Source organism: Dendronephthya gigantea, unplaced genomic scaffold, assembly GCF_004324835.1.
Source record: "Dendronephthya gigantea isolate DGI-Jeju-01 unplaced genomic scaffold, DenGig_1.0 000108F, whole genome shotgun sequence".
In the NCBI taxonomy this organism is placed as follows: domain Eukaryota; kingdom Metazoa; phylum Cnidaria; class Anthozoa; order Malacalcyonacea; family Nephtheidae; genus Dendronephthya; species Dendronephthya gigantea.
In genome coordinates, this window is record NW_021163118.1 from 804,545 (window position 1) to 828,545 (window position 24,001).

Below are 24,001 nucleotides of genomic sequence, written 5' to 3' on the forward strand. Positions count from 1 at the left end.
CACGGCAACAAGTCATGTAAGGATACTCGCGCTAAAGCTTGATTATTAATTGTTCACCCAGCACAAACTATGGCAGGCTCATCAAGTGCAATTCATATTTGTTGCACCTTAACACATTGGAGTACAGACACTGAAAACCATGGTGTGTATATGTATATTATGTACCCCTGTTTTTCAGTATCTACTCCAATGTGTTTAAGTGCAACAAGTGCAACACTTGATAAGCATCGGCCATAGAAAATTTCCAGTCAGCAGTACATAGTTAGCGAGCAATGAAATTCTGCACATGATACAGCACTGAAAGCAAAATAAATCAATAGGTATTTCTTGGTGACACCAAAAAAATATATCTTAGTGGTGAAATGAAAGTCAGACATATAACTTGAAGAAGCTATATTCACAAAAATTTGAATCTCTTACACTTATGCAAATTAATGTGACAGTTCAACAACCCTAAGCTAAACTGACAAATAAAATGACATATATACAACAAAGTGAAAACTTGTCAACCTGTTTGGAACAAATAGCTACTGACAAAACAAGTGGTGTTTTTTCAATAACCGGCAAAGGCCATGGTATGCACTGGATAAACAAGCTAAATTAGCATTGTTATAGGTATAGGAAATTCTCATTCCGGGTTTTAAAGATTCCGGAAATTCTCATCCTGGGTTTTAAAGATTCCGGAAATTCTCATTCCGGGTTTTAAAGATTCCGGAGATTCTCATTCCAGATTTTAAAAATTTAGGAGATTCTTGTTCCGGGTTTTATAGATTCCGGAGATTCTCGTTCCAGGTTTTAAAGATTCCGGAGGTTCTCATTCCCGGTTCGCCGTTCCTCGTTCCTCGTTCCTTGATTCCCCGTTCCTGGTTTTAATGACAGCCCATGCAAATTTTGTAATATCCGGTAAGCTTTAATTGTTAGAATCTTTGATTACACGCTCGGACGATACACAAGCCGCGTAATTGTTTCTGCTTAGCCTGAGTTACAGTTCCGATTAATCATAGAAATACTGGAAGCTTTGACTGCCAGGAGTAATATGATAAGTTCGGAGTTAATATGCCAAGGCTTTTTATCGGCCGTCTTCATATATCTTCTATACAAAATTGTGACATACATCACAAGGGAAACAGCTAAGTCTTGTTCAAACAAACGTCGACTTGGATTTTCCGAAGATATTCTAGATGTTTTCGCTGCGGAGAGATCTGGCGTATCGAACATATGCTTAGCGATATCAATAAAGTCAAAAGAATGCTTGGTTCGACAACATGTTTGCGACGCTTTGATACTCTTGGCCAAACGTCAGCCAATGCTTCGAGCAGTCATAACAACAGCGACGAATGGAGATAAATATTTCGAAATCAAGGATATCGATGAAGTCATTACAATTTTGGATATCTCCACTTCTGATGTCAAAGCTTGCGACTGGCAAGATGTCTGGTATGAATACACTGCAAAACTAAGAGGAAATGGTTTGTTATGGCGAGTTGTGATTTTACAAGAGGAACTTGTAGACAGTCAGGAATATGCAAATACGTTAATGTTTAACTTTAATCACTCGTGTATGGACGGCGTGTCGTCAATAAAGTTTTGCAAACAGTTTATCGCCAACATGAACGAACTTGCGAACGGTACTAGCAGTGTTGACCAGGAAATCTCAAGTTTAGACTTGCTGCCAGAAGTCCACCAGATTGTCACACGCGGTCAAATTTGGCATTCATTGTTTAATTTTCTGTTGACTTTTTGCGGCGTACGACCAATATTAAAATTTTGTATGAAGAAAATGTTCGCTTGCGAAATAGAAAAGAAGCCGAATAATCCATATCACGAACAATTTCCGCCAAATCCAGAAGCAAACGTCTCTCGTGCTCCATGTCGGTTGAATGTAAAGGTCTTCAGTGAGAAGGAAACGAGTGATATTATTCAAACGTGCAGGGCTAATGCTTGCACAGTAACCGCAGCTATCATAACAGCGGCACATTTGGCATTCTGCAAACTTCTGGATGGTGAAAAATCGAAAGACGCGAAGTTATCCTACCCATTTGCTATCAATGGTCAGCGCTTTTGTGATCCCAAACCGAACGACAATTACCTAGGGAATTTCGTGTATGAGCATGAGGATTCTTACATAAAGTACAGCGGTAATGATGCTGACTTTTGGCAACTGGCAAGAGAAACTACCGAGAAGATTAAAACTGATGTTAAGAAGGCACAATTTATAACAGAGGTGACCGTAATGAGTGCATTATTGAAGCCAGTAGAAATTCTTCATTTATTCGTAAATGAAAAGCTATTTCCGAAATCGTACTGCAATTTTATATCAAGTTTCGGGTCTTTTAAATTTAACGTGGGGGATAAGGGAGTTTATAAACTCCATGAATGTTTCGTAAATAACCATCTTAATGGTTTCAACTGCACATTTTCTCATTTTAATTACACCATTAATGGGAAAATGACCTGGCAAATTGCTAGTAATCTTACAGTACGCACTGAACACGCTGAGACATTTGCAAATCATTGCCACGATAAACTTATCGAAGTGACTCGAACATAAAATGAAAGCCTGTGAAAGTAATTAAATGTAGGGAGAGCTTTCCATCAAGCGTCCAAAATTGGCAAACCGGTTATTTTACGGTCTTTTTCGTTAAATATATATGGGCTGCAAAATGGCATTTCCCGGGCTAGGTGAGTGCATGTAAAGCTCCGTTTACACTACACTCGATTTATCGGCACGGCACGACTATAATTGGTTCCCGTATCCAATTTTATTAGTATTCAGGCTACCAAAACAGAGCCCAAGCACAGATGAAATGGGCATGGGTACCCATTTTAGCCGTGCTGTGCCAATAAATCGAGTGTAGTGTAAACGAAGTTTTATCCAGATATTTCAAAACGCACTATATGATACCAGTAATTTGCCTAATTTTGGCCTACTCTTTATGTGTTTTGTACTATAAGTTCTAACGGATTTATGAACTTGGACATCGAACAATTAGTTTTAATTATTCTTAACATTTAATTGGTTTTAGTTAGGTATTATTGTAATTAGTTCTTTTAAATGGTTTGCCGTTTGTACGTTAGTTATTTTAGACCTGAATATACTACTTTTATACCGAGATATATTGTCGATTTTATAGTTGTTGACTGACTTGACTCCTTCTTAAAGTGCCTATATCACTTGTGGGATCTTTACGGATTTGAATAGAGCTTGAAAAATTAGTTCATAAGTTCTATAACCCTTTTTGATATAATTAAATAGTTTCGGAAATATTTACATCTAAACATGACGATTTGCCTAAATTTCCGTCGTGCTCGGGGGCCTGGGACTCAGGAACCGAGTTCTTGTCAAACATAATATAATCAATTTTAATTTTACTTCGATCTTCCAATAACGTAAAATATTTTGAGAAAAACTTGCCTAGTTGCTACAGCCATACACAACGCACTGTTCCCGCATTTTTTTCTTGAAAAGCGCAAACTATATCGCCAGTGAAACTTTTCATGTTTACATTATAAAAGACGGCGTGTTTGCAAATCATTCCTGAGTCCCAGTCCTCCCAACCGACGTATTTTCGAAACTATTTAATTAAATCAGAAAGGGTTGTAGAACTTAAAAACTAATTTTTCAAGCTCTATTCAAATCCGTAAAGATCCCACAAGTGATATAGGCACTTTAAAGTTCAACTTAATTGTATGTAGAAATTATTTTACTTACAGGGCCGAGGGGCAATTGCGTGTTAACGGATATTAAATATAGCTAGCGCTGAAAAACATTGGCGAGAAATCGAACTTCGGCTCTTCATGATTTATCTTCAGTATTAAATTTCGGTGTTATAGATGTCGGTGTCTGGGTGTGTTTTGTCAGACGAATTCGTGAGGCTATTTATTTGCATCATTTCTAGCAAATCATTCACAAAGTATAAATTTGGGATTTAAACTTCGCTATCGCTCTATTTAGAACTTCGATTTTCTCGAACTTTAAACAGTTTATCGCTTCAGCATGTGTTTATCTCTGACTCAATTTCGCAGCAAGCTCCATGATGTAAATGTTTTGAAGTGAGGCGATTCGGTATAAAATGACATGGAAGTGATATTTGCTTCAGAATATAATCTTTATTTCCTCAGCAACCCGATTCCAATTTTCCACTTGATCCATCAGCGGACTTAGAGTTACAGGCAGAATAAATTACTACAGCTCTAATTTGTAATCGCATTTGGTAGATTCTCTTTAAAAATATTCGTTAGAAATTCATGACCATGCAATAGCGTTGTTATTAAGGTATTCTCAATTTAAAATTAAAATTTTTATTTGATCGTCAATTAAATTCTTACAATGTATTGAAGAACGGTGGTAAACCAATGTGACAAAACCAATGAATTGCAATAAAACTTAATTCTGGTTTTCATATGACATAATTAGTTTGCTTCTCAGGTCTCACACCAAAATTGCTGCATCAAAAATAATATGATAAACTGCTTAATTCGCCTAAAACTGCTTAAAACTGCCTTTTGTCGATGTTTATTTTAGCCGATGTACTTTCGTGTACGTCTGCGTGCTAGGTTACCAGAGATTCAACCCCTAAGTATATAAGGAATAATATCATAATGAGGTACTCAAGGAGTTGAAAGCTATGTTTCCGCAATATATTCACGAAAAATATTCTCTTTGTGGCATTACTTATTTCCCCTGCGCGATATATTATATATATTTGTTTTTTGAGTTTGTACTGATAATTTGTATTGATGTCCATGTATTCGATGAATAATTTTTTCATGAAAAGATTGTATATTCCATGTAGCTCTGATCACCTTGCATATTATGTACCCGATGTTATCTCAAATATTAATGTCATGATGCATGTCATCAATTCATATCACTGAAACTGTGTGTCTGTTGTTTCACTGTATTAAATCTCATTTTGAAACTTTCTTTATCTATAGAAAAAATTAAAATGTCATTACTTTAAAGATAATAATATTATGTCATTATGAAATGTTGCGGAATAATTATAGAATACCCTGTCAATAGCGCATCATGTCAAAGATATGTTAGAGGATCGATTTTAGAGTATTCTCTGGAGGTCCAATTTATGTATAAAACAAGGTACATTCATCTATAAATCCTGTTAAGAGTTGGTTTACAACGCATATTGAAAGTAGCAGTAACAAAATGATCAAATTATCCGGAGCAATTATATATTATTTTTTTTATTATATTATTCTTGTATGTTTGCACAATATTGCACTGATGAAGGCCAGGGTTAACGGATCGAAAGTTTTCTAGTATTAAATACTTACGTGATGTACATACCTAAAAGCTAAATCGCTCATCATTTATATAATTATATATAAGTGCTTCAAATAATTAATCATAATTTGAACAATTTGCTACTGCTACTTTCATCATGGTAATGCTAAATTATTATGCTTCGGCATCGGCAAAAGTTTCGTCTTTTTTCTCGCAGGCAATGATCGTTACAATTGCATGTTGTTACCCTGCCAACGTTTAGCTGTGCGGCAGCATTTTCAATAAAACATGATTCGAATTCGTCAAGCGCAAGACTTTCATCCATTACTTCAGCCATGACTGCAAAAGCAATACTGCCATGATGTTTGGGGGATAGATATACCGCACAAGAGGTTTCATAATTAAAAACATATATTATAACACTTTAGAGTCGTTAACGGCAAAACTAAAAAATATAAGGGTATGGTTGAAAGTACAGACTGCGAAGTCGGAGTACGGAGTTTTATTATACGGAGTCTTTGTACGAAGTCTGCCCTGGACTCCGCATTTTCCCCATGCGGGGGAGGGGAAAAGTTAAGTTTTAACACAGACTTCGTGTTTTACACTGAGCACCCCAGCAAGGTGGAAAATGCGGAGTCTAGTGCAGACTCCTTAATTACTAAACATCCCGTAATAAGACTCCGTACTCTGAGCCCGTACTCCGACTCCGCAATCCGTACTTTCCATCATGCCAAATATGATGTAGCAGTTCGATGACTTCGCTCAATGGATTCGGATTAATTGATTTGATATAATTCGATCTCACACCTTCGTACTTTCGGCATTGAGAAGACGCTCAGCTGTGATAATAGATGTATGTAATGACAGACAGTAATTAAAGTTCCAGAAACGGTTTCGCAATAGTACAATTTCGCCTTCAAGAGACGTAAAAATATGATTTATTGTACTGTAGTTCTTTTGGTTTCACTCTATTTTCGACATAAGTATAATTTGATGTATACAAGGTACTTGGTGTTAAATGAATAAAGTGTATCATCACAGAAAAACGTACACAAAACTGGGACATGCGCAGAAGCGACTGTAACCTGGTTTTAAAAGAGCTGTAGAGGTTTTAGAAAAACGAATCAGAGTAAACTGTAGCATTATTATTTATCTATTATTATATTAGCATTATTATTAGCATTATTAAAAAAAAAAAAAAAAAAAAAATAATTATTTATATATTTTTTATCTAGTATTAGATCGAAAGTTTTCTAGTATTAAATATTTACGTGATGTACATACCTAAAAGCTAAATTGCTCATCAATTATATAATTATATATAAGTGTTTCAAATAATTAATCATAATCGTTCTCGTGGCGCTCGCGCGTGTACACGAGTCTACTTGGTCTATTATTATGACAAGGTTGGCAAGTTTTTTTACTAAAATATACTACAACGTTTGCTACGGCCTGAATATCTTGCAAATTACAAATAAAAATAATACAAAAATTACATCGGCATAAACGCTGGTAATTTGACTACATTCCCCCGAAGTTTTAACTTCAAACGTTAAATTTAAGGATGCTAAAAAAGCAAACGTACATGTGTATCGATATTTTGACAAAATTTTGTCAAGACTATGCTAGTGGCACCTACCCTGTGGTGTCGTCATCATTTTGAATTGCAAACAGAAAACTGATTGGCTCTTGCGTGCGAAATTTCCAACTGAAAAAGCAACAGCCAATCAGTTTCTTGTTTGCAATTCAAAATTATGACGACACAACAGGGTAGGTGCCACTAGCATAGTCTTGACAAAATTTTGTCAAAATATCGATACACATTTGCTTTTTTTGCATCCTTAATTACGTTTATTACGCTTGAAGTTAAAACTTCGGGAGAATGTAGTCAAATTACCGGCGTTTAAACCGATGTAATTTTTTTATTATTTTTATTTGTAATTTGCAAGATATTCAGGCCGTAGCAAACGTTGTAGTATATTTTAGTAAAAAAACTTGCCAACCTTGTCATAATAATAGACCAAGTAGACTCGTGTACACGCGCGAGCGCCACGAGAACGAAAACATGTCTGGGCTGCTTATGATATACTATATATAATGCGTGTCGTACGTTTTTAAATGTCATTTTAAATGTCAGCGAGTGGAATTAATAATGCACATTACCATAAAAGCCGTAAAAAACAAGTCAACAAACAAGTCAAAATAGTAGCTAGTGGAATAGAAATTAAGCTCCTTTTTTCTAGCTGATCTCAATAGAGATCTTTCGTGCGTGTGAACGGTGCGATTCCTTTTCCGATCTTTCATCTTTCTTGCATTTTGTCTTTCGTCACTTCAATATCCGCATCAAGCTCGCCTAATTGTGTTCTTAAAATTTCTGCATCATCTAGCTGTTTTTTTTCCACATCTTATATACTCAGATATATTCCACATCGAGGTATACTCAGCTGGCAAACGCCAGTGACCTATAAACCGAAATTTTCGAAGGTTACTGAGCCACGTTTTGAATAAAGCCTTACCAAGCCCAAGGGAAACCTCATTCCATATGGGGTCCAGTAAGGTTACATGAGGCGTCCATTTGATCGATTAATGGTAGGTATCTCCTCAATATTTTTCTCGCTCCCCCGACACAGCTAGCCCAACCAAATATGCATATTTTAGAGATAACTGCAGAGGAGGCTAATCACTTTGTGGCACGCAAATTCCATTTAGCATTCTTCTGTAATTGTATTAATTAGTTACCCAAAGTGTTAATGATACTAGGAATTACTTTGAAAATGCTAAGCGCTGTTATCACCTTTATTGATCAAAGCCAAAATTTATTTCCCTGCTTTTTTTATAATATCCGGTAATTGTTCGAATATTACGCTCGGACGATACATAAGCCCACGTAATGGACCTTTTTCATAATGACGTCAAACGTGGAAAGTCTTATGTTACACGAAGTTTGATTGGCTCGATAGTTTTGTGAAGCCAATTAAAATTCGTGTAACATCAGACTCTCCGCGTTTGACGTCATTATAAGAAAGGTCTATTGTCTCTGCTGAGCGTGAGTTACAGTTACTATTATTCATAGAAATACTGAAAGCTTTACCTCAAGTTTGGGCTACGATTATTTGATAACTCTACTCACTGCCAGAAGTATTATGATAAGCTCGGAGTTAATACACCAAGGCTTTTTATCGTTAGTCTGCATATATCTTCTATACAAAATTGTGAAATACATCACAAGTGAACCAGCTAAGTTTTGTTCAAGCAAACGTCAACTTGGATATTTCGAAGATATTTTAGACGATTTCGCTGCGGAGAAATCTGGCGCATCGAATATATGCGTAGCGATATCAATAAAGTCAAAAGAGTGCTTAGTTCGACAACATGTTCGGGACGCTTTGATACTCTTGGCCAAACGTCAGCCAATGCTTCGAGCTGTAATAACAACAGCGACGAATGGAGATAAATATTTCGAAATCAAGGATATCGATGAAGTCATTACAATTTTGGATATCTCCACTTCTGATGTCAAAGCTTCCGACTGGCAAGATGTCTGGTATGAATACACTGCAAAACTAAAAGGAAATGGTTTGTTATGGCGAGTTGTGATTTTACAAGAAGAACTTGTAGACAGTCAGGAATATGCAAATACGTTCATGTTTAACTTTAATCACTCGTGTATGGATGGCGTGTCGTCAATAAAGTTTTGCAAACAGTTTCTCGCCAACATGAACGAACTTGCGAACGGTAAAAGCAGTGTTGACCAGGAAATCTCAAGTTTAGATTTGCTTCCAGAAGTCCACCAGATTGTCACACAAGGTCAATTTTGGCATTCATTGTTTAATTTTCTGTTGACTTTTTGCGCCCTACGAACGATATTGAAACTTTGTTTGAAGAAAATGTTCGCTCGCGAAATAGAAAAGAAGCCGAATAATCCATATCACGAACAATTTCCGCCAAATCCAGAAGCAAACGTCTCTCGTGCTCCATGTCGGTTGAATGTAAAGGTCTTCAGTGAGAAGGAAACGAGTGATATTATTCAAACGTGCAGGGCTAATGCTTGCACAGTAACCGCAGCTATCATAACAGCAGCACATTTGGCATTCTGCAAACTTCTGGATGGTGAAAAATCGAAAGACGCAAAGATATCCTACCCATTTACTATCAATGGTCAGCGCTTTTGTGATCCCAAACCGAACGAGAATTACCTAGGGAATTTTTTGTATGCGCATGAAGAATCTTATATGAAGTACAGTGGCAACGATGCTGACTTTTGGCAGCTGGCAAGAGAAACTACCGAGAAGATTAAACTGACGTTAAAAAAGCAGAATTTATAACAGAGGTGACCGTAAAGAGTGGAATAATGAAGCCAGTAGAAATTATTCATTTATTCTTTAATGAAAAGTTATTTCCGAAATCGAACTGCAATTTTATATCAAGTTTCGGGTCTTTTAATTTTGACGACGGGAATAAGGGAGTTTATAAACTCCATGAATGTTTCGTAAATAACCATCTTAATGGCTTCAATTTCACATTTTCTCATTTTAATTACACCATTAATGGGAAAATGACCTGGCAGATTGCTAGTAATCTTACAGTACACACTGAACACGCTGAGACATTTGCAAGTAATTGCCACGTTAAACTCATCGAAGTTTCTCGTTCTTAAAATTAAAGTCTGTAGAAGTAAAGGTAGGGGGTCCTTTCCTTCAAGCGTCTAAAATAGTCAAATTGGTTAATCAGTTCCCTTGCTTGGTGAGTGCATGTAAGTTGCTAACGATATAGCTACATGAATGCAGAGATTTTAACGCATTATTTTACAACGGTAATTTGGCTAATTTTGCAGTACTGAAATTCAACAGGACCGGTCAGGCTGTTTTTACTGTTAAAAAAAAACCCCTAGATTAATGCACCATTTTGCGTACGGAAAAGACAGTTTGTTATATCTAGAGGAATATACTGTATGCATCTGTAAGTCTTGCTGAGCTATAAACTTGTGTCATATATAATCCTAATTTACTTAAATTTCAATGTGACACCATAGTTATAAACATATTGATTACAAACCTAAGCTTTACAATATCCCAATGAATCCTTTGCGAAGGATGTCATATATAAGAGAAAAAAAAAAAAATGATAACTTGTGTTCGGAAATTATTTTACTTACAGGGCCAGAATAGTAAATTGGGAGATGTATACCGGGTTGAAAGTATATTTGCTGCGGCCGACATATTTATTTTACAGTGGCGGATTTAGGGGGTGTGCAGAATAAATTACACCGCTTAATTTTGAATTCAAAACACCTTAATAACAACGCTATTGGTTATAGATTTGAGAAGAATATTTTTACATTAAAATCTACCAATGCGATCGAATTCCGATTTTAAGTTGTAGTATATTCATTCTGCCCACAACTAGATCCGCCACTGTTCTTTTATATGTATATGCTCTTTGAAAGTAAATTCGTCGGCCAGAACATAAGATATAAATTCACGCTCACCACCCCCCCCCCCTCCCTCCTGCTAATTACCGCTTGTCCTTATTAACGAACTTGTGCTTGTCTTTATATAACGTTGCAAAGGCAAAGGGGCTGGGCCAGATTTCCGTCAAAGGGCACTTGTATGTTAACGCATATTAAATAGTGACGAGAAATCAAACTTCGGCTCATCACGATTTATCTTTATTACATTTTGGCGTCATAGATGTCGGTGTCTGGGTGTTTTTTTGCCAGACGAATGGGTATTCGTGAGGCTTTATTGGCTTCATTTCTAGCGTTGCCTAAAGCAATTCATTAGCAAAGTAAATGCAATAGTTTAAATTAAAAGAGCATATTTTGCTTCTCTTGCCACTAGCTTCTGGCATAACGCATGTGCGATAGCTGCCCCCTCAGTTCCGGCGTCCATGCAGTGATTATTTGCGTGTAGTTATGACAAACAAACTTTATTACCTAAGGATATTTCTTTACTTCCTTAGCAACATGGTATCGTCCCCAGTTTGATAAGTGTAGGGAACATATTTATATAATCCTGTTTTACATTATTTCTTTATTTTCAAATGAACATGAATAATATGAATTTATCCACCCTACTCATTGATACTGGCAACGCCAGTGCTTATATAGCAACGCTATTTCAATTTCCCTCTTGAGCTTTCTAACCACAAATTTGGGATTTAAACTTCCCTATCCCTGTGTTTAAAACTTTCAATTTTCACGAAATCCAAACATTTTATCGTTTCTGCATATGTTTATCTTTGGTATTAACAACAAGTTCTGATGTAAATATTTTGAAGCGAGGCGATTCGGCATAAAATGACATGCAAATGATACTTGGTTCAGGATTGTATTATCTTTATTTCCCCAGCAACCATATTCCAATTTTTCATATGTTCCATTGTCGGACTCAGGGTTACAGGCAGAATAAATCACTACAGCTCAAAATTGTAATACAAAACTAGTGATTTGCAATAAATTAAATAACTTAAGATCTTCACGTGATATAATTCGTTTGCTCCTGCGGTCTCACACAGCAAGTGCTGCATCTCTTACCTCGTGCCTCATCGTTTAAACCAGTTCTCTCTGGTTTCTCTAGATGAAAGTGCTTATAATTTATTATGCATGTGTATAATAAAAAATATAATTAACTGCTTAATTCGAGCCTTTTGTCAGTGTTTATTTTAGCCGATATACTTTTGTGTACGTCTGCGTGAAGGTTTTTTTATAATTATAAATGTGCTGAAAAGTTCATTTACGTATGAGGAATAATATCATAAGGAGGTACTCAGGGACTTAAGCTATGTTTCCGGATTATATGCACGAATATATTCTCCTTGTGACATTACTTATTTCCCCTGCACTTCAATCATATAAAGTTGAGCTGTCTTGTGATGTCTTTAGTCAGATCGTTGAACCTGGAATTCGTAACAGGGTCACCAGCTGGTTAATCTCAGTTTTCATTATTAAAAGGTATGAAGTTTATCAATTTCTATTTCTTCTTCAGATGCTGCACCTCATGCCAAGTGTCGGTTGCTCGAAAAGCGCTTATAGTTTAGGCTGTGGAATAGTTAAAGTTCAAAAATACATTGAGACATCTTTTTAATGATTGAACCTATACAATATTATAGCTACATCTTATGCATTAAATATGCACTTCAATTGAAAATTAAACTATTTGCATTGAAATATTCCAGCTCAAGCTAGAACGTGTTTTTGCGGTTAAATGAACCAATCGTAATGGATCATGTAGCATTCCTCATTCGAATATCAACTCAATTTGTGACTCGAATACCGTGGATACCGTCTTACACTATCGGATACCGTATTACACTATACCGGATTCCAGGGCCGTAGCTAAAAGCTTAATTTGGGGGGGGGAGGGAAGGTGTGCGTTCCCGCCAGATTCACATGCACAGTTAAAAAATCAGGTTTAGTTGTTCTAGGGTATCTATCTCTCCAGAATCATTCATTTAGCTGATCATATTAAGCAATCGTGGTATCATTATTATTTTTGTGCTTAAGGGTAAAACTCACTTTGACATGGCTAATTTTGATGACTTGACCATTCGGTTCCGGTTAATCCAGTATAGTTTAAACATGACCTAAAACGTATTTGAAACCTCGGAAATATAATTACGGTTGTAATGGCATTGGAATGCGGTATCTATACTTTAAATGATTTATCATTTAGCATAAGCCCCCTCCTCAGTCTCACGAATCTCTTCAATGCAATGTAGTACGGTATTTGCATTATCACTTCCTCCCCCCTCTTCTAATTGTAACTTGTTTCCCACCAACCCGCAAAGCGAGGTCCAAAATATGTTATAAAAAAATTATATTGACAGTCATTGTCCAATCTTGTCTCGAAACCGCCAACTTTTAATTCTCAATGATATAAAAATGACCGACATGACATGTAAATTTAATGTTTTTTGTCTTAATTGTTTTAAGAAGTGATTGTTGCATACGTTGGAAATGAAAATTATTTTCGAAGTTATAATTCTCACCAGTTTTTTAGTCTCCGGTAAGCATTCAAATTTATGTTCTATATAGTCTGCTTTTTTATTCAAGGGGGAGAAAATAAATATAAATATTCAACATGATCAAAACGTGGCCGTAACTAGTGCAAAAATTCAAGCGAGCCGTGAAGAGTAATCATGCATAAGACTCAGGTGTATATTGAATGAAATTAATATGGTGATGATGCTATACTGAGTCTTCAACCGGGTAACTAAAGCTGAAAAACTAGTTTGATCACGATTGAAATTGAACTAGGAAACCAAAGCTAACTTGTTCGATTCCTATCGTGCATGGTCACGCTAATTTTTCAGTTAAATATAACTGGTTTGTTACTCAGAGCCATGAATATTCAGTTATTTATTCACTTACTTAAAACATATCAGTGTATCCGTACAAAAGAATCCACCGGGCAGGACGAATACGTGAATACAGATCACACTGAAAGTATTTATCCTTAATTATTGCATCTAGTTTTATGCCATATAAGCAAAGCATTAACAGGGGCGCCGGAATACCGATAATAACGGGGGCAGATATTCATATATTCGTGTTCGCAGATCGTAAAAACAATCGATTTCAAAAGAGTTAATAATGCAGAACACGAATATATGAATATCTGCCCCCGTTATTATCGATATTCCGGCGCCCCTGAGCATAAATCATATAGCAAGTGTTAGTGCATGGACATGTTTGATATGAAAGATATATATAGAAGGATAACCACAATAGTTCTCATTCTAATAAAATCTCCCTAAAAATACGGCAGAATAAAGTTCATGGAGAATAAAATATTTATTGTTTTCTATTCAAAAGTTCTTTGTTCCAGGTGTATTTAAAGGTTCATTATATTATCCTTTAAAAAGCATACATATGATAGCCCTAAAAATCTCTCAACAATCTATTCAACTTTTTCATGCTAGAGTGTGATATTTTGAGTATTGACTTTCACGTTTTTTGGCCCAGTTAGTCATATCCGCCTGTCAATTAACATCTTTAGTGTTTAATTTAATAAAATGTTCTCGTTTTTCAGCTCGTGCAGAGAGTTATTGGACTAGTTGGCTTGACCGGGATGATCCATCTGCGTCGGGGGACTGGGAGCTCTATCACAGCTTTGCGAAAGAAGAGCATGGGGTACGTTACTATGCAATGCAAGTCTGGTGATTTTCCAGTGTTGAAAGTTTGATAAAAAAATATTTGACTATCCCGCGATTTCTTGTTGTTTTTGTGCGACAAAAGAAAGGTATCCTCAAAAACTAAAATACATGTTTTCTAGCTTTGTTGCCGGAAATGTAAAGTTACTAAACACAATTTGAATGTAATTTAAGATAATTATAGAATAATTATATTCTCGGGATCACGACATCAGTTTAAGTTGTTTTATACGGCATCCTTGCATGTCCCTAAGACGTTTTCATTTAGCATATCATGCTAAAGAAATTATGACATCGTACTTCTAGGGGTAAAAATCGCTTTGACATGGCCGCTATTTTGATATGGTGACCATGCGAATCCGGCCCTCTTCGTGTAAAACAGGACACATTCAACAATAATTCGCTTCAATGCGAATACATTATACTGTATATGCGAACTTTATAATGCAGGCTATATTTTTAATTGAACAAAGACTTTTATGATTATCATGCAGTGTCGTTTAGGAATTAGGAAGAATGACCTTTTTTACGTACGTTAATATTGCATGTTTACGATATTAGCTTTTTGACTAACAATAGCCGTATTGAAAGTGTATGAAGTAGGCAGTTCAACTGACAATGCAACGCAGAGTAGAATTAGCCGCTTGATTAGAAAGTTCTCGTCGATCACCAGCGACTGATGAAAAACGTGCTGACTTGCGAAAGAGTCTTTCGACTAAAAAATATATCGGATGCTACCTCTCATGCTATGTCATATAACATGTATTTATCGTCACGAGTTCGAATTTGAATTAAAATGATGTAGCTGTATAGGCTATGATTTGCATGCTTTAATCCAGCACGGCTATAGGCTATATAGGCACAGTTCCGTATAGCCAGCCTGAACATTTAGTCATATGCTATGGAAAGTTTATGTATTATCACTATTCATTTCCTTAGAAATTCATTGTTTTCACATTAATAAACACCAAAATATTATAGCATAGCAAGATTAAATAAAAGTTACGAGTACTAATAATCCCTAATTCAATGGGTATTTGTGCATGAAATTAATATTTTTGAGGACCATAATCTATGTAGGTATTTTGTGGCATAATTTTGATGCAGAATTTCTTGTTCGGTCCAGCCTTTCAGTGCCTTTTCTAAGGCCCTTGTTTGACATCCTGACCAGTGGCGTAACCAGAACGATAAGTGGGTTTGTGGGGCGGTGAGAATATTAATATATCCATGCAGTTCTGCCCGACGGACTTCTTTTGTAAGTGCAATAGTAATTATCCGTCGGGCAGAATTGAATATATCAATATTCACCGCAAAATTATAGTAACTAGTTACGCCCCTGATCCTGGCCTCCAGTTCCTCTAGAGTTTCTTGTTTGTGTGCGAAAAAACCTTTCAACGTTTTTCTTTTCATTTTGAGATGAAACATATATAATATTATTTTTACTATATACACAAGCGCCAGATATGAGGTATGCTGCAATTTCATTGGTTGGCTACTAGACAGATAATATTAGCTCATATCTGTCTAGTAGAGAAAGTAAACAAAATGGCTGAAAGATTTGGGGAGTTGAATGAAATAGAAATCCAAGCTTTAGTTGATAATAGCACACCAAAATGCACCGAAATGGCGACAGACTATCAGCTCATATACGACTCGAGTTCGCAGAATAACTGTTAAATATTGTAGTGCAATACAAAATATATCTCAACCAAACAACATGCATATATATATATATATAGTAATTTATTCATGCTAAAGAGTATTGAAATATTTTCACTGGGTTTCTTATTGTATAGCCTCCTTGCAAAGCGGGTTTTGAGCCTGTTGATGCAAACTGCAGAGTAAAGGGAAGCAATATACTCTGGTATGAAGCAAATCAAAACATTTCTGTTTTGAACCGATGTACACCAAGGGGATTCGCATGCGTAAACAGCGAAACTCAAAGTTGCAAGGACTATGAAATCCAGTTCCTGTGTTACAAACGTAAGTAACAAGTAGAGATTTTGCCATCTTCAGTATACAAAAAATTCGCATTTTTTTACAATTTTAACTATACGAATTAACCGAAAAGATATGGGAGGCATTACTATATCATAATGGGCGTAAGTTCATATCAACATATCCAACTCACAATTTAAGAAAAACAAGACGCCTACTAGGCGTTATGGTCGCGTCCTTCACAGCGGCGTAGCCAGCCCAGCTATATATGCAAATTTTGTGTCGTAAATGTTCTTAATAATGAAAATAAACAATATACCGAACTATAGGTCGCATGTTGAAAGCAGGAGAAACACACAACAGCCCATTTCAAAACCGCGCTCTACATCTTGTACTTCGGGTAGCCGGTGTAGGCTTACTGTGCTCGGCGTGTGCAGTTGTATATATGTGTATGAACGTAAAGATGAGGAAAGCGTTTGCTAGCATTTTGATCGCTTTCTTGATAATAATAACTAGCAAATTACCTGTGCGCAGGTTCCCGATTAGGGTAAATATGGCCTGCAGCTAGCAACGCTGGGGGTCGACCCGAGAGGAAAATAATAATGAAAAACCCGAGCCGAAACTATAGGTCGCTGTCGCTATGCGACGCGACCAATTATTGACTGAACTTTTGCCCCTGTAATTTGTCACGTTCATTATTATAATTTATATAAATGTTTCCTCCTAATTAGCATTGTACACATGGAGCAAATGTATTGGTCGACAAGGATGCGGTGTATTTAAAATATTTTACAATCCACACTTTAACTCGCGATTTATTAATTCTAAAACGCTCGACTGCGCCATCGTTATAAAATGATATATATGATAAAAATGCTTATTTGTTTTACTTATAACTACATAGTTATGTAGTATTTACGGATAATATTCGATGGGATTAAATTAATATTGTTAATTTCAAATTATCAAATCAAAATCTGCATTATAATGATTAAAAATTACGTTGTCCAAAAGCAAGTGTATGACTGTTATCAATGTTTCAATGTTTACATCATCTGGAATATTTTCAGCTCCTGCCGATGTCAACATTTATTGGACTCATTGGCTCGATCGCGATGACCCATCTGCATCAGGAGACTGGGAATTGTATTCTGGTTTTGTCGATAGAGACAATAATGTAAGTTATAAGAATGTTTACTACAAATTAGTGTATATATATTATATATTACAATATATATTATATATATATATATATATATATATATATAATATATATATATAATATATATTAATATATATATATATATATATACACCCATTTGCAAAAACGTTGGCCGCAGATAGATATATAGATAGATACTCGAGATCTAATTAGAATTGCATATGTTGTGTAATATATATTAATATATATATATATATATATATATATATATATATATATATATATATACATATAAATTAGATAAAGAGGCGAGGGGTTTCTACAAATATTTACATACTTATCTTTGTAATTTCACTAAATTTAGTAACGAATCTAAACCAAGTGAGATCCAGTAACCAATTATTGAATTTTTCTCTCACTTTCTGCTCGTGCAGCCTCCTTGCAAAGCTGGTTTTGAGCCAGTTGGTGCAAACTGCAGAGTAAAGAGCAGCAATAAACCCTGGTATGAGGCAAATCAGCAAATTAGATCTTCCTATCGATGTTCATCGACGGGATTCGCTTGTGTAAACAGCAAAACCCATGTGAAGACTACGAAATCCAGTTTCTTTGCTACAAACGCGAGTACAAGCCACCAGGCCACAAATTTTGAAAACTTTCTTCTGTAAATATATAGGGGAATAATTTCTCTTGTTAAATGACGTTGAACACATGCAGTTACAACAAAGTTGCGTTTTTCATTGTTATCAAGAGCATGTACAAGATGATTTCAGAGCATGCGCAGTCAACCATATTGGTTTTCCAATTAGCGAATAAAATTGCCTCCTGGTATCCATCATGCCATTTACGGCATATTTCATCCCGGCACAAATTCGACTGAATATTTAATCCTTATACAACGACACTATATAAATGGCTGCTATAATAGGAGTATTTGCTCTCAAATGTCTCAGCATGTAAGCTAGTGATTAAAAAATTGATACATAATATATATGTACATGACTGACTGTGTTTGTTATTGTTTATGTGTTATTCAAATAATTTTTGTGACTAAAGTTGCAAATCAAGCACATAACTTTGACTTGTGTTTGTTTTTTTTAGCTTGACAAGAAAAGCTTCAGCAACGTACACACAATCCCTTCTTCACAATACATGCTGATAATTCGATGAATGGTTTAATTTTAAGTTAAAGTGCAGCCATGTAATTGTACGCAACTTTTTACAAAGGAATTAAAAGGAGAGATACAGCTTTCATGCATGCATGCATGCTAGCTGTTCTGAAATTGTATTTGTAAGACTATAATATGATGGCATGGCATATGGCATATTCGATACACGCTCATTGCAATAAACAACTCTACCATTCCAAGGCAATGAAGACTAATCCCTGCGTTCAGAGAACAAAAATTCTGTTTAAACTCTCATAGTGTAAACATAGCAATATCATTTTGACTACAGCAGCTTTTGACGAAAGTAAATTGATGTGTTAACTCGTATTTTCCGAACGCATTGAATCTCAACTACGCGACACTTCGATAAGTTTATCGTAACAACGATTTGCAAACGCATCTGCGTGTTCACTGTAAACTGTAAGATTACTTGCAATTTGCCAGGTCATTTTCCCGTTAATTGTATGAATGAAATGAGAAAATGTGCAATTTGAACCATGCACAAGATTATTTATGAAACATGCGTTGAGTTTATAATTTCCGTCATTTTCCAGGTTAAAAGACCCGAAACTTGAGATGAAATTGCAGCTGGATTTAGGAAATAGTTTGTCATTGAAAAATAATTTCATCAATTCGATTGTTTTCATTAATCCACTTATTACAGTCAGTTCTGCTACACATCCCCTTCCCTTGACACAAGTTTTAATTTCCTCGGTAGTATCTTTGGCGAGTTTCCAAAAGTCAGAACAATCGCCTGCGGTGTACTTCATGTGACAATTTTGTTGAATATACACAAAATGTCCCAGATAATCTTTGTTTGGTTTGGGATCACAAAAGCGCTGACCATCGATAGCGAATAGATAGTCTATTTTCGAATCTTTTGATTTTTCACTATCCAAAAGTTTGCAGAATGCCAAATGTGCCGCTGTTATGACAGCTGCAGTTACTGTGCAATTATTTGCCCTGCATGTTTGAATAATATCACTGGTTTCCTTCTCACTGAATACCTTTACATTCAAGCGACATGGAGCACGCGTGTTAATGGATTTTTGATCTGGTGGGAATTGTTCGTGATACGGATTATTCGGTTTCTTTTCCATTATTTGAGGCAAAATTTTCTTCATACAAAATCTTAATATCGGTCTTAGGCAGCAATAAGTTAACAACAGATTGTACAATGCATGCCAAATTCGACCGCGTGTGACAATCTCATGGACTTCTGGCAACAATTCCAACGATTTGCTTCTTGAGATTTCCTGATCAACACCGCTGGTACCGTTCGCGAGTTCGTTCATATTGTGGAGAAACTGTTTGCAAAACTTTATTGAAGACACGCCATCAGTACAAGAGTGTTCAAAGTTAAACATTAACGTATTCATATATTCCCGAGTGTCGAATATAAACTCTTCTTTTAATATTACAACTCGCCATAACAGACCATTTCCGCTCTGTCTTGCTGTGTATTCAAACCAGACATCTTGCCAGTCTGAAGCCTTGACATCAGAAGTTGTAATATCTAACATTGTAATGACTTCATTGATATCCTTGATTTCGAAATATTTATCCCCACTCGTGACTGTTGTTATGACTGCTCGAAGCATTGGCTGACGTTTGGCCAAGAGTATCAAAGCGTCGCAAACATGCTGTCGAACTAAGCACTCTTCTGACTTTATTGATATCGCTAAGCATATATTCGATGCACCAGGTTTCTCCGTAGAAAGAATATCCATACACTCTTCAGAAACTCCAAGGCGACGTTTGTTTGAACGAGATCTTGCTTGTATTTCATTTGTTTCACTGGTGAAGTATTTCACAATTTTGTAAAGAACATATATGCAGACAGCTAATAAAAAACTCTGGGCTATTGAGTAAGTGCTTGCCATATCAATACCCAAATATTAAATTGAGCCTCGTAAATTAAACCCTACGTTTTGTGGTCAGTATTGCTGTTGCTGTAACGCCGAACTCGACTGTTGACACAACACTGAATTTGCGTGGGCGGGAGACTAAATAATTATGCATTACATGATTCGTCAATTTCCGCTTACGCGAGATTGTGTAAATTAAGTTACCGAGTTGCAACTTGAAATGCATCGTTCTCTTTTTAAAGGATGTAAGTGAGCGAGGAATGTCAAAATGTATAACTGCGTGAGACTTCTATACAATGCAGTAAACTGTAAAATGAAGTGTAGTAAACTTCACTCGTTTTTCTGCTGCAATCAACAAGCAATTTATGAATTTAATTTTTAAGTATAATGTTTAATTTTCAACATTCAAAACATCAAAACATTACGAAATCTACTAGTGTATGAACGCCAGATGTTTTAGACTTTTAGTACTTTTAGTACTTTTAGTACTTTGTACAATTTGCAGGAATCGCAGCCGAGGTGAGATTTGTTTTATCAAAATACAAATTTACCCATTCAAAAACCATTTTGAAGTTCAAAGGAATGTTGTGATGGCTTTTTGCAATTGGTTATTTTCAATGAATTGTAATAAAACCTAGAACGCTAACGGCCGCCATCTTTGAAGTCAAATATGATTTGAGGGTAGTTTTGAACGTTTGAGAGAGCCTGACGTAGAAAGTAATTACCTAGGAATGTCTAGAATTAAATAAAATACAATCACTTGCTAATTTTGATATGAATTGAATGAGAAACAGCGCCGCAAAACTCTTAAATGTGACCTTCCACGGGAAAACGTACGTTAACGATATTTCGTTGAAACGGCAAAACGAACGGATAACGAACGGGTAGTGAACGATCTGTCATAACGTTTCAACGAACCCAAAAAACGTTTTGACGAATTCAGCTAAAAATGTGAACGTTTAAAGTCGAGAATACGAACGGATAAATAAACGTTCAATCTGAAGCCGTTTGAACGATTTATGTTTATGAACGGTTTTAACGAATTAGTCTTAACGCCTGTTGCGCATATGATTGACGCAAGATATTATTGACTAATAGGAAATATTTTCAAACACCTAACATGTGTTGGCGCAAGTATGCGTGTACATATAAATAGCTATACCTTCATTTGAATGTTTAACTAAATTTATTAGCTAAACTACCTAAATCACATTATTTTATACTTTATATACATATATACATTTGCATTTTGCAGATCAAAATTCGGGTTTATTCGTTAGAAAGCCTTCAGTTATTAGTACAAATTATCATCGTTATGTCAAATTAATCAATGCACCATCTGCAACTATACCCATCAAAATATTCAGCGCGTGTTTATTTGCAACAACGTTACAGATGTTGTAAATCTCTCCACGGACGAACTATATGTATGGGTGGTTAAGGACATATAAACACATAATGCATGCATCCGTTTTATTAACACGGCTCTAAACTGAGAGTAAACGAAGATTGCAATAAATGGCCTGGCTTCGATAATAATATCATAGGCAATGTCATTGGTCACCGTCTCAGTTTTGTTGAGTTTCAGCTACTGGATACATATTTTATGTTAAGCTAAACACAAGAGATTCCATTGTACACTATTGCTTATACTCTTTGACGCGCAAACGACTAAATTAAGCGCAAGGTCAAGTTGTTTACAGATGATAACCAGACATTAATTAATAACAGTTATACAGAATATCGCATACGCAAAGTTCGTTTGTATGCGAACCAGCGTAGTAACGTATGCTTGCATGCTGTCAAAACTTATTTGGTATAAATAGCCTACTACATTAAATATCCAAACCATTTATGCACATGAGAATCCCCATTTAAATTTCAGCAATGCATTGCGCGGTAATAGAATATTTAAAATACAAGCTTGGATATTTACCTAGTGCACACAATATGTTCCGTGCGGCAATAGTCTCTAGCTGCGGTCAAGCTTGTCGCGGAATGTCGCCTATACACAGTACTGTTAGTAGCAACTAAGGGCATCATTATACCTTAAGAATATTATGATAATAATCTATTTTATCGACTGCATGCACCAGCCTGATAAAGTGGCCCAGTCATGACTTTCCTTATATCATAGCTAATGTTTCATTTAGTGTTCATACCTGGTATTAGCCTTTATATATGCACGCGTTAAAACGCCTTGACTTCTCCATAGATGCTAATAGCCAGCAAATATTTGGGACAGTCTTCGCGAAATTATTGTTAAAGATCTTTACCCGCGCGCTCACGCACGCATAAACAGTTGATAGGCGCCATTTCAAATTTGCTCATTTTGCCGCTCTAGCTGGCAGGCTTCAAGGTGCAATGACCATGCATAATTGCAATTTAATATCCGGAATGTAATTTCTCATCAACGGAGCCCAAATCAAAATTAGTGAAAATTTTCCTGTTGCCCAACAGCTGATATGTTGTCCAAGCAAGATAAATTCCAATGCTCCTTTTCTAATGAATTATATATAGCGAAATATATGTAGGAAAATATCTGAAAGGTCAAACTTAAATGTTTGTAAACGTTAGCTTGGCAACTTGCCCTTTGGGCTTGTGTCAGCGCAGTTGTGCGCAAGGAAGGACTGCACGCACTTTAAAACATAGCGCAAAACTCAACCTCACAAAACACGGAGTTTATTTTTGTAATAAACAATGTCACACAATGAACATGCATCATTGATATAGGTTCATTACTTTCATACAGTCTGTATCATTTATACGATTTGAGCCTTTTCCGCGTTCCACGTTTCCGATTCGAGGAGCAAGTCGAGAGAAATCAAATTACAACCAAAATATACATGGGGAGTGAATTGTGCTGAAATGTGCACATATCAATATATATGAAGTATTTTTTTGTGAATTAAGAGTCTAAATAAATATTTACAATGCATGAGTTATATTTATGCCATAAGTTATATTTATGCAATTGCCACCTTTCAACATGCCAGCAACGATGTCGATCGAGCCAGATGGCTTAGATCTGGGGAGACAAAGATACCTTTTTAAGCAAATAAGACGATTTTGAAGCGGGGCACTGAGGATCTTGTTGCTCCGGCTCCAGTTTTAGACTAGATGCACGTACATATTTAAATTGCTATGATATTCATGCAGTGGCGTAACGAACAGAGCCGAGGATGGGGTTTTGAGGTACACTTGGTACTGCGGGTTCCCTTAATTCGCTGTTTGTCATAAATCACGTTTTGCTTATACTATGATGTTTCGTTATCTATCCTGGCCCCCAATAAATGGGGATCTCTTAGTTCTCGTTGTAACCCTACCGAACGCGCGTTAGGTCACTGTATTTATGTCTTCAAATATTAGCTAGGGTATCTCAATTGTTGTATAATTTGTAGCTATGTCAGACTGCATTAAAAACAACGAATTTCAAGCTGAAATGTCCATCCTAGGATGCGGTCCTTAA

At 36.0% G+C, this 24,001-nt stretch overlaps 3 protein-coding genes across 3 annotated transcripts; 2 read left to right on the forward strand and 1 right to left on the reverse strand.

Moving 5' to 3' along the window:
• Nucleotides 1-1,036: 1,036 nt before the first annotated feature.
• Nucleotides 1,037-2,671, forward strand: LOC114534878. The gene has a single exon (XM_028556353.1). The coding sequence runs from the start codon at nucleotides 1,037-1,039 to the stop codon at nucleotides 2,549-2,551; it is 1,515 nt and encodes a 504-aa protein (XP_028412154.1). The 3' UTR covers nucleotides 2,552-2,671.
• Nucleotides 2,672-12,115: 9,444 nt separating this feature from the next.
• LOC114534879 lies at nucleotides 12,116-18,163 on the forward strand. The gene is made up of 6 exons (XM_028556355.1): nucleotides 12,116-12,197; nucleotides 13,179-13,251; nucleotides 14,278-14,378; nucleotides 16,195-16,381; nucleotides 17,407-17,513; nucleotides 17,933-18,163. The coding sequence occupies exons 2-6, from the start codon at nucleotides 13,203-13,205 to the stop codon at nucleotides 18,161-18,163; spliced, it is 675 nt and encodes a 224-aa protein (XP_028412156.1). The 5' UTR covers nucleotides 12,116-12,197; nucleotides 13,179-13,202.
• A 434-nt stretch (nucleotides 18,164-18,597) lies between these two features.
• On the reverse strand, nucleotides 18,598-20,617 carry LOC114534847. The gene has a single exon (XM_028556319.1). The coding sequence runs from the start codon at nucleotides 20,545-20,547 to the stop codon at nucleotides 19,012-19,014; it is 1,536 nt and encodes a 511-aa protein (XP_028412120.1). The 5' UTR covers nucleotides 20,548-20,617; the 3' UTR covers nucleotides 18,598-19,011.
• Between the last annotated feature and the right edge of the window lie 3,384 nt (nucleotides 20,618-24,001).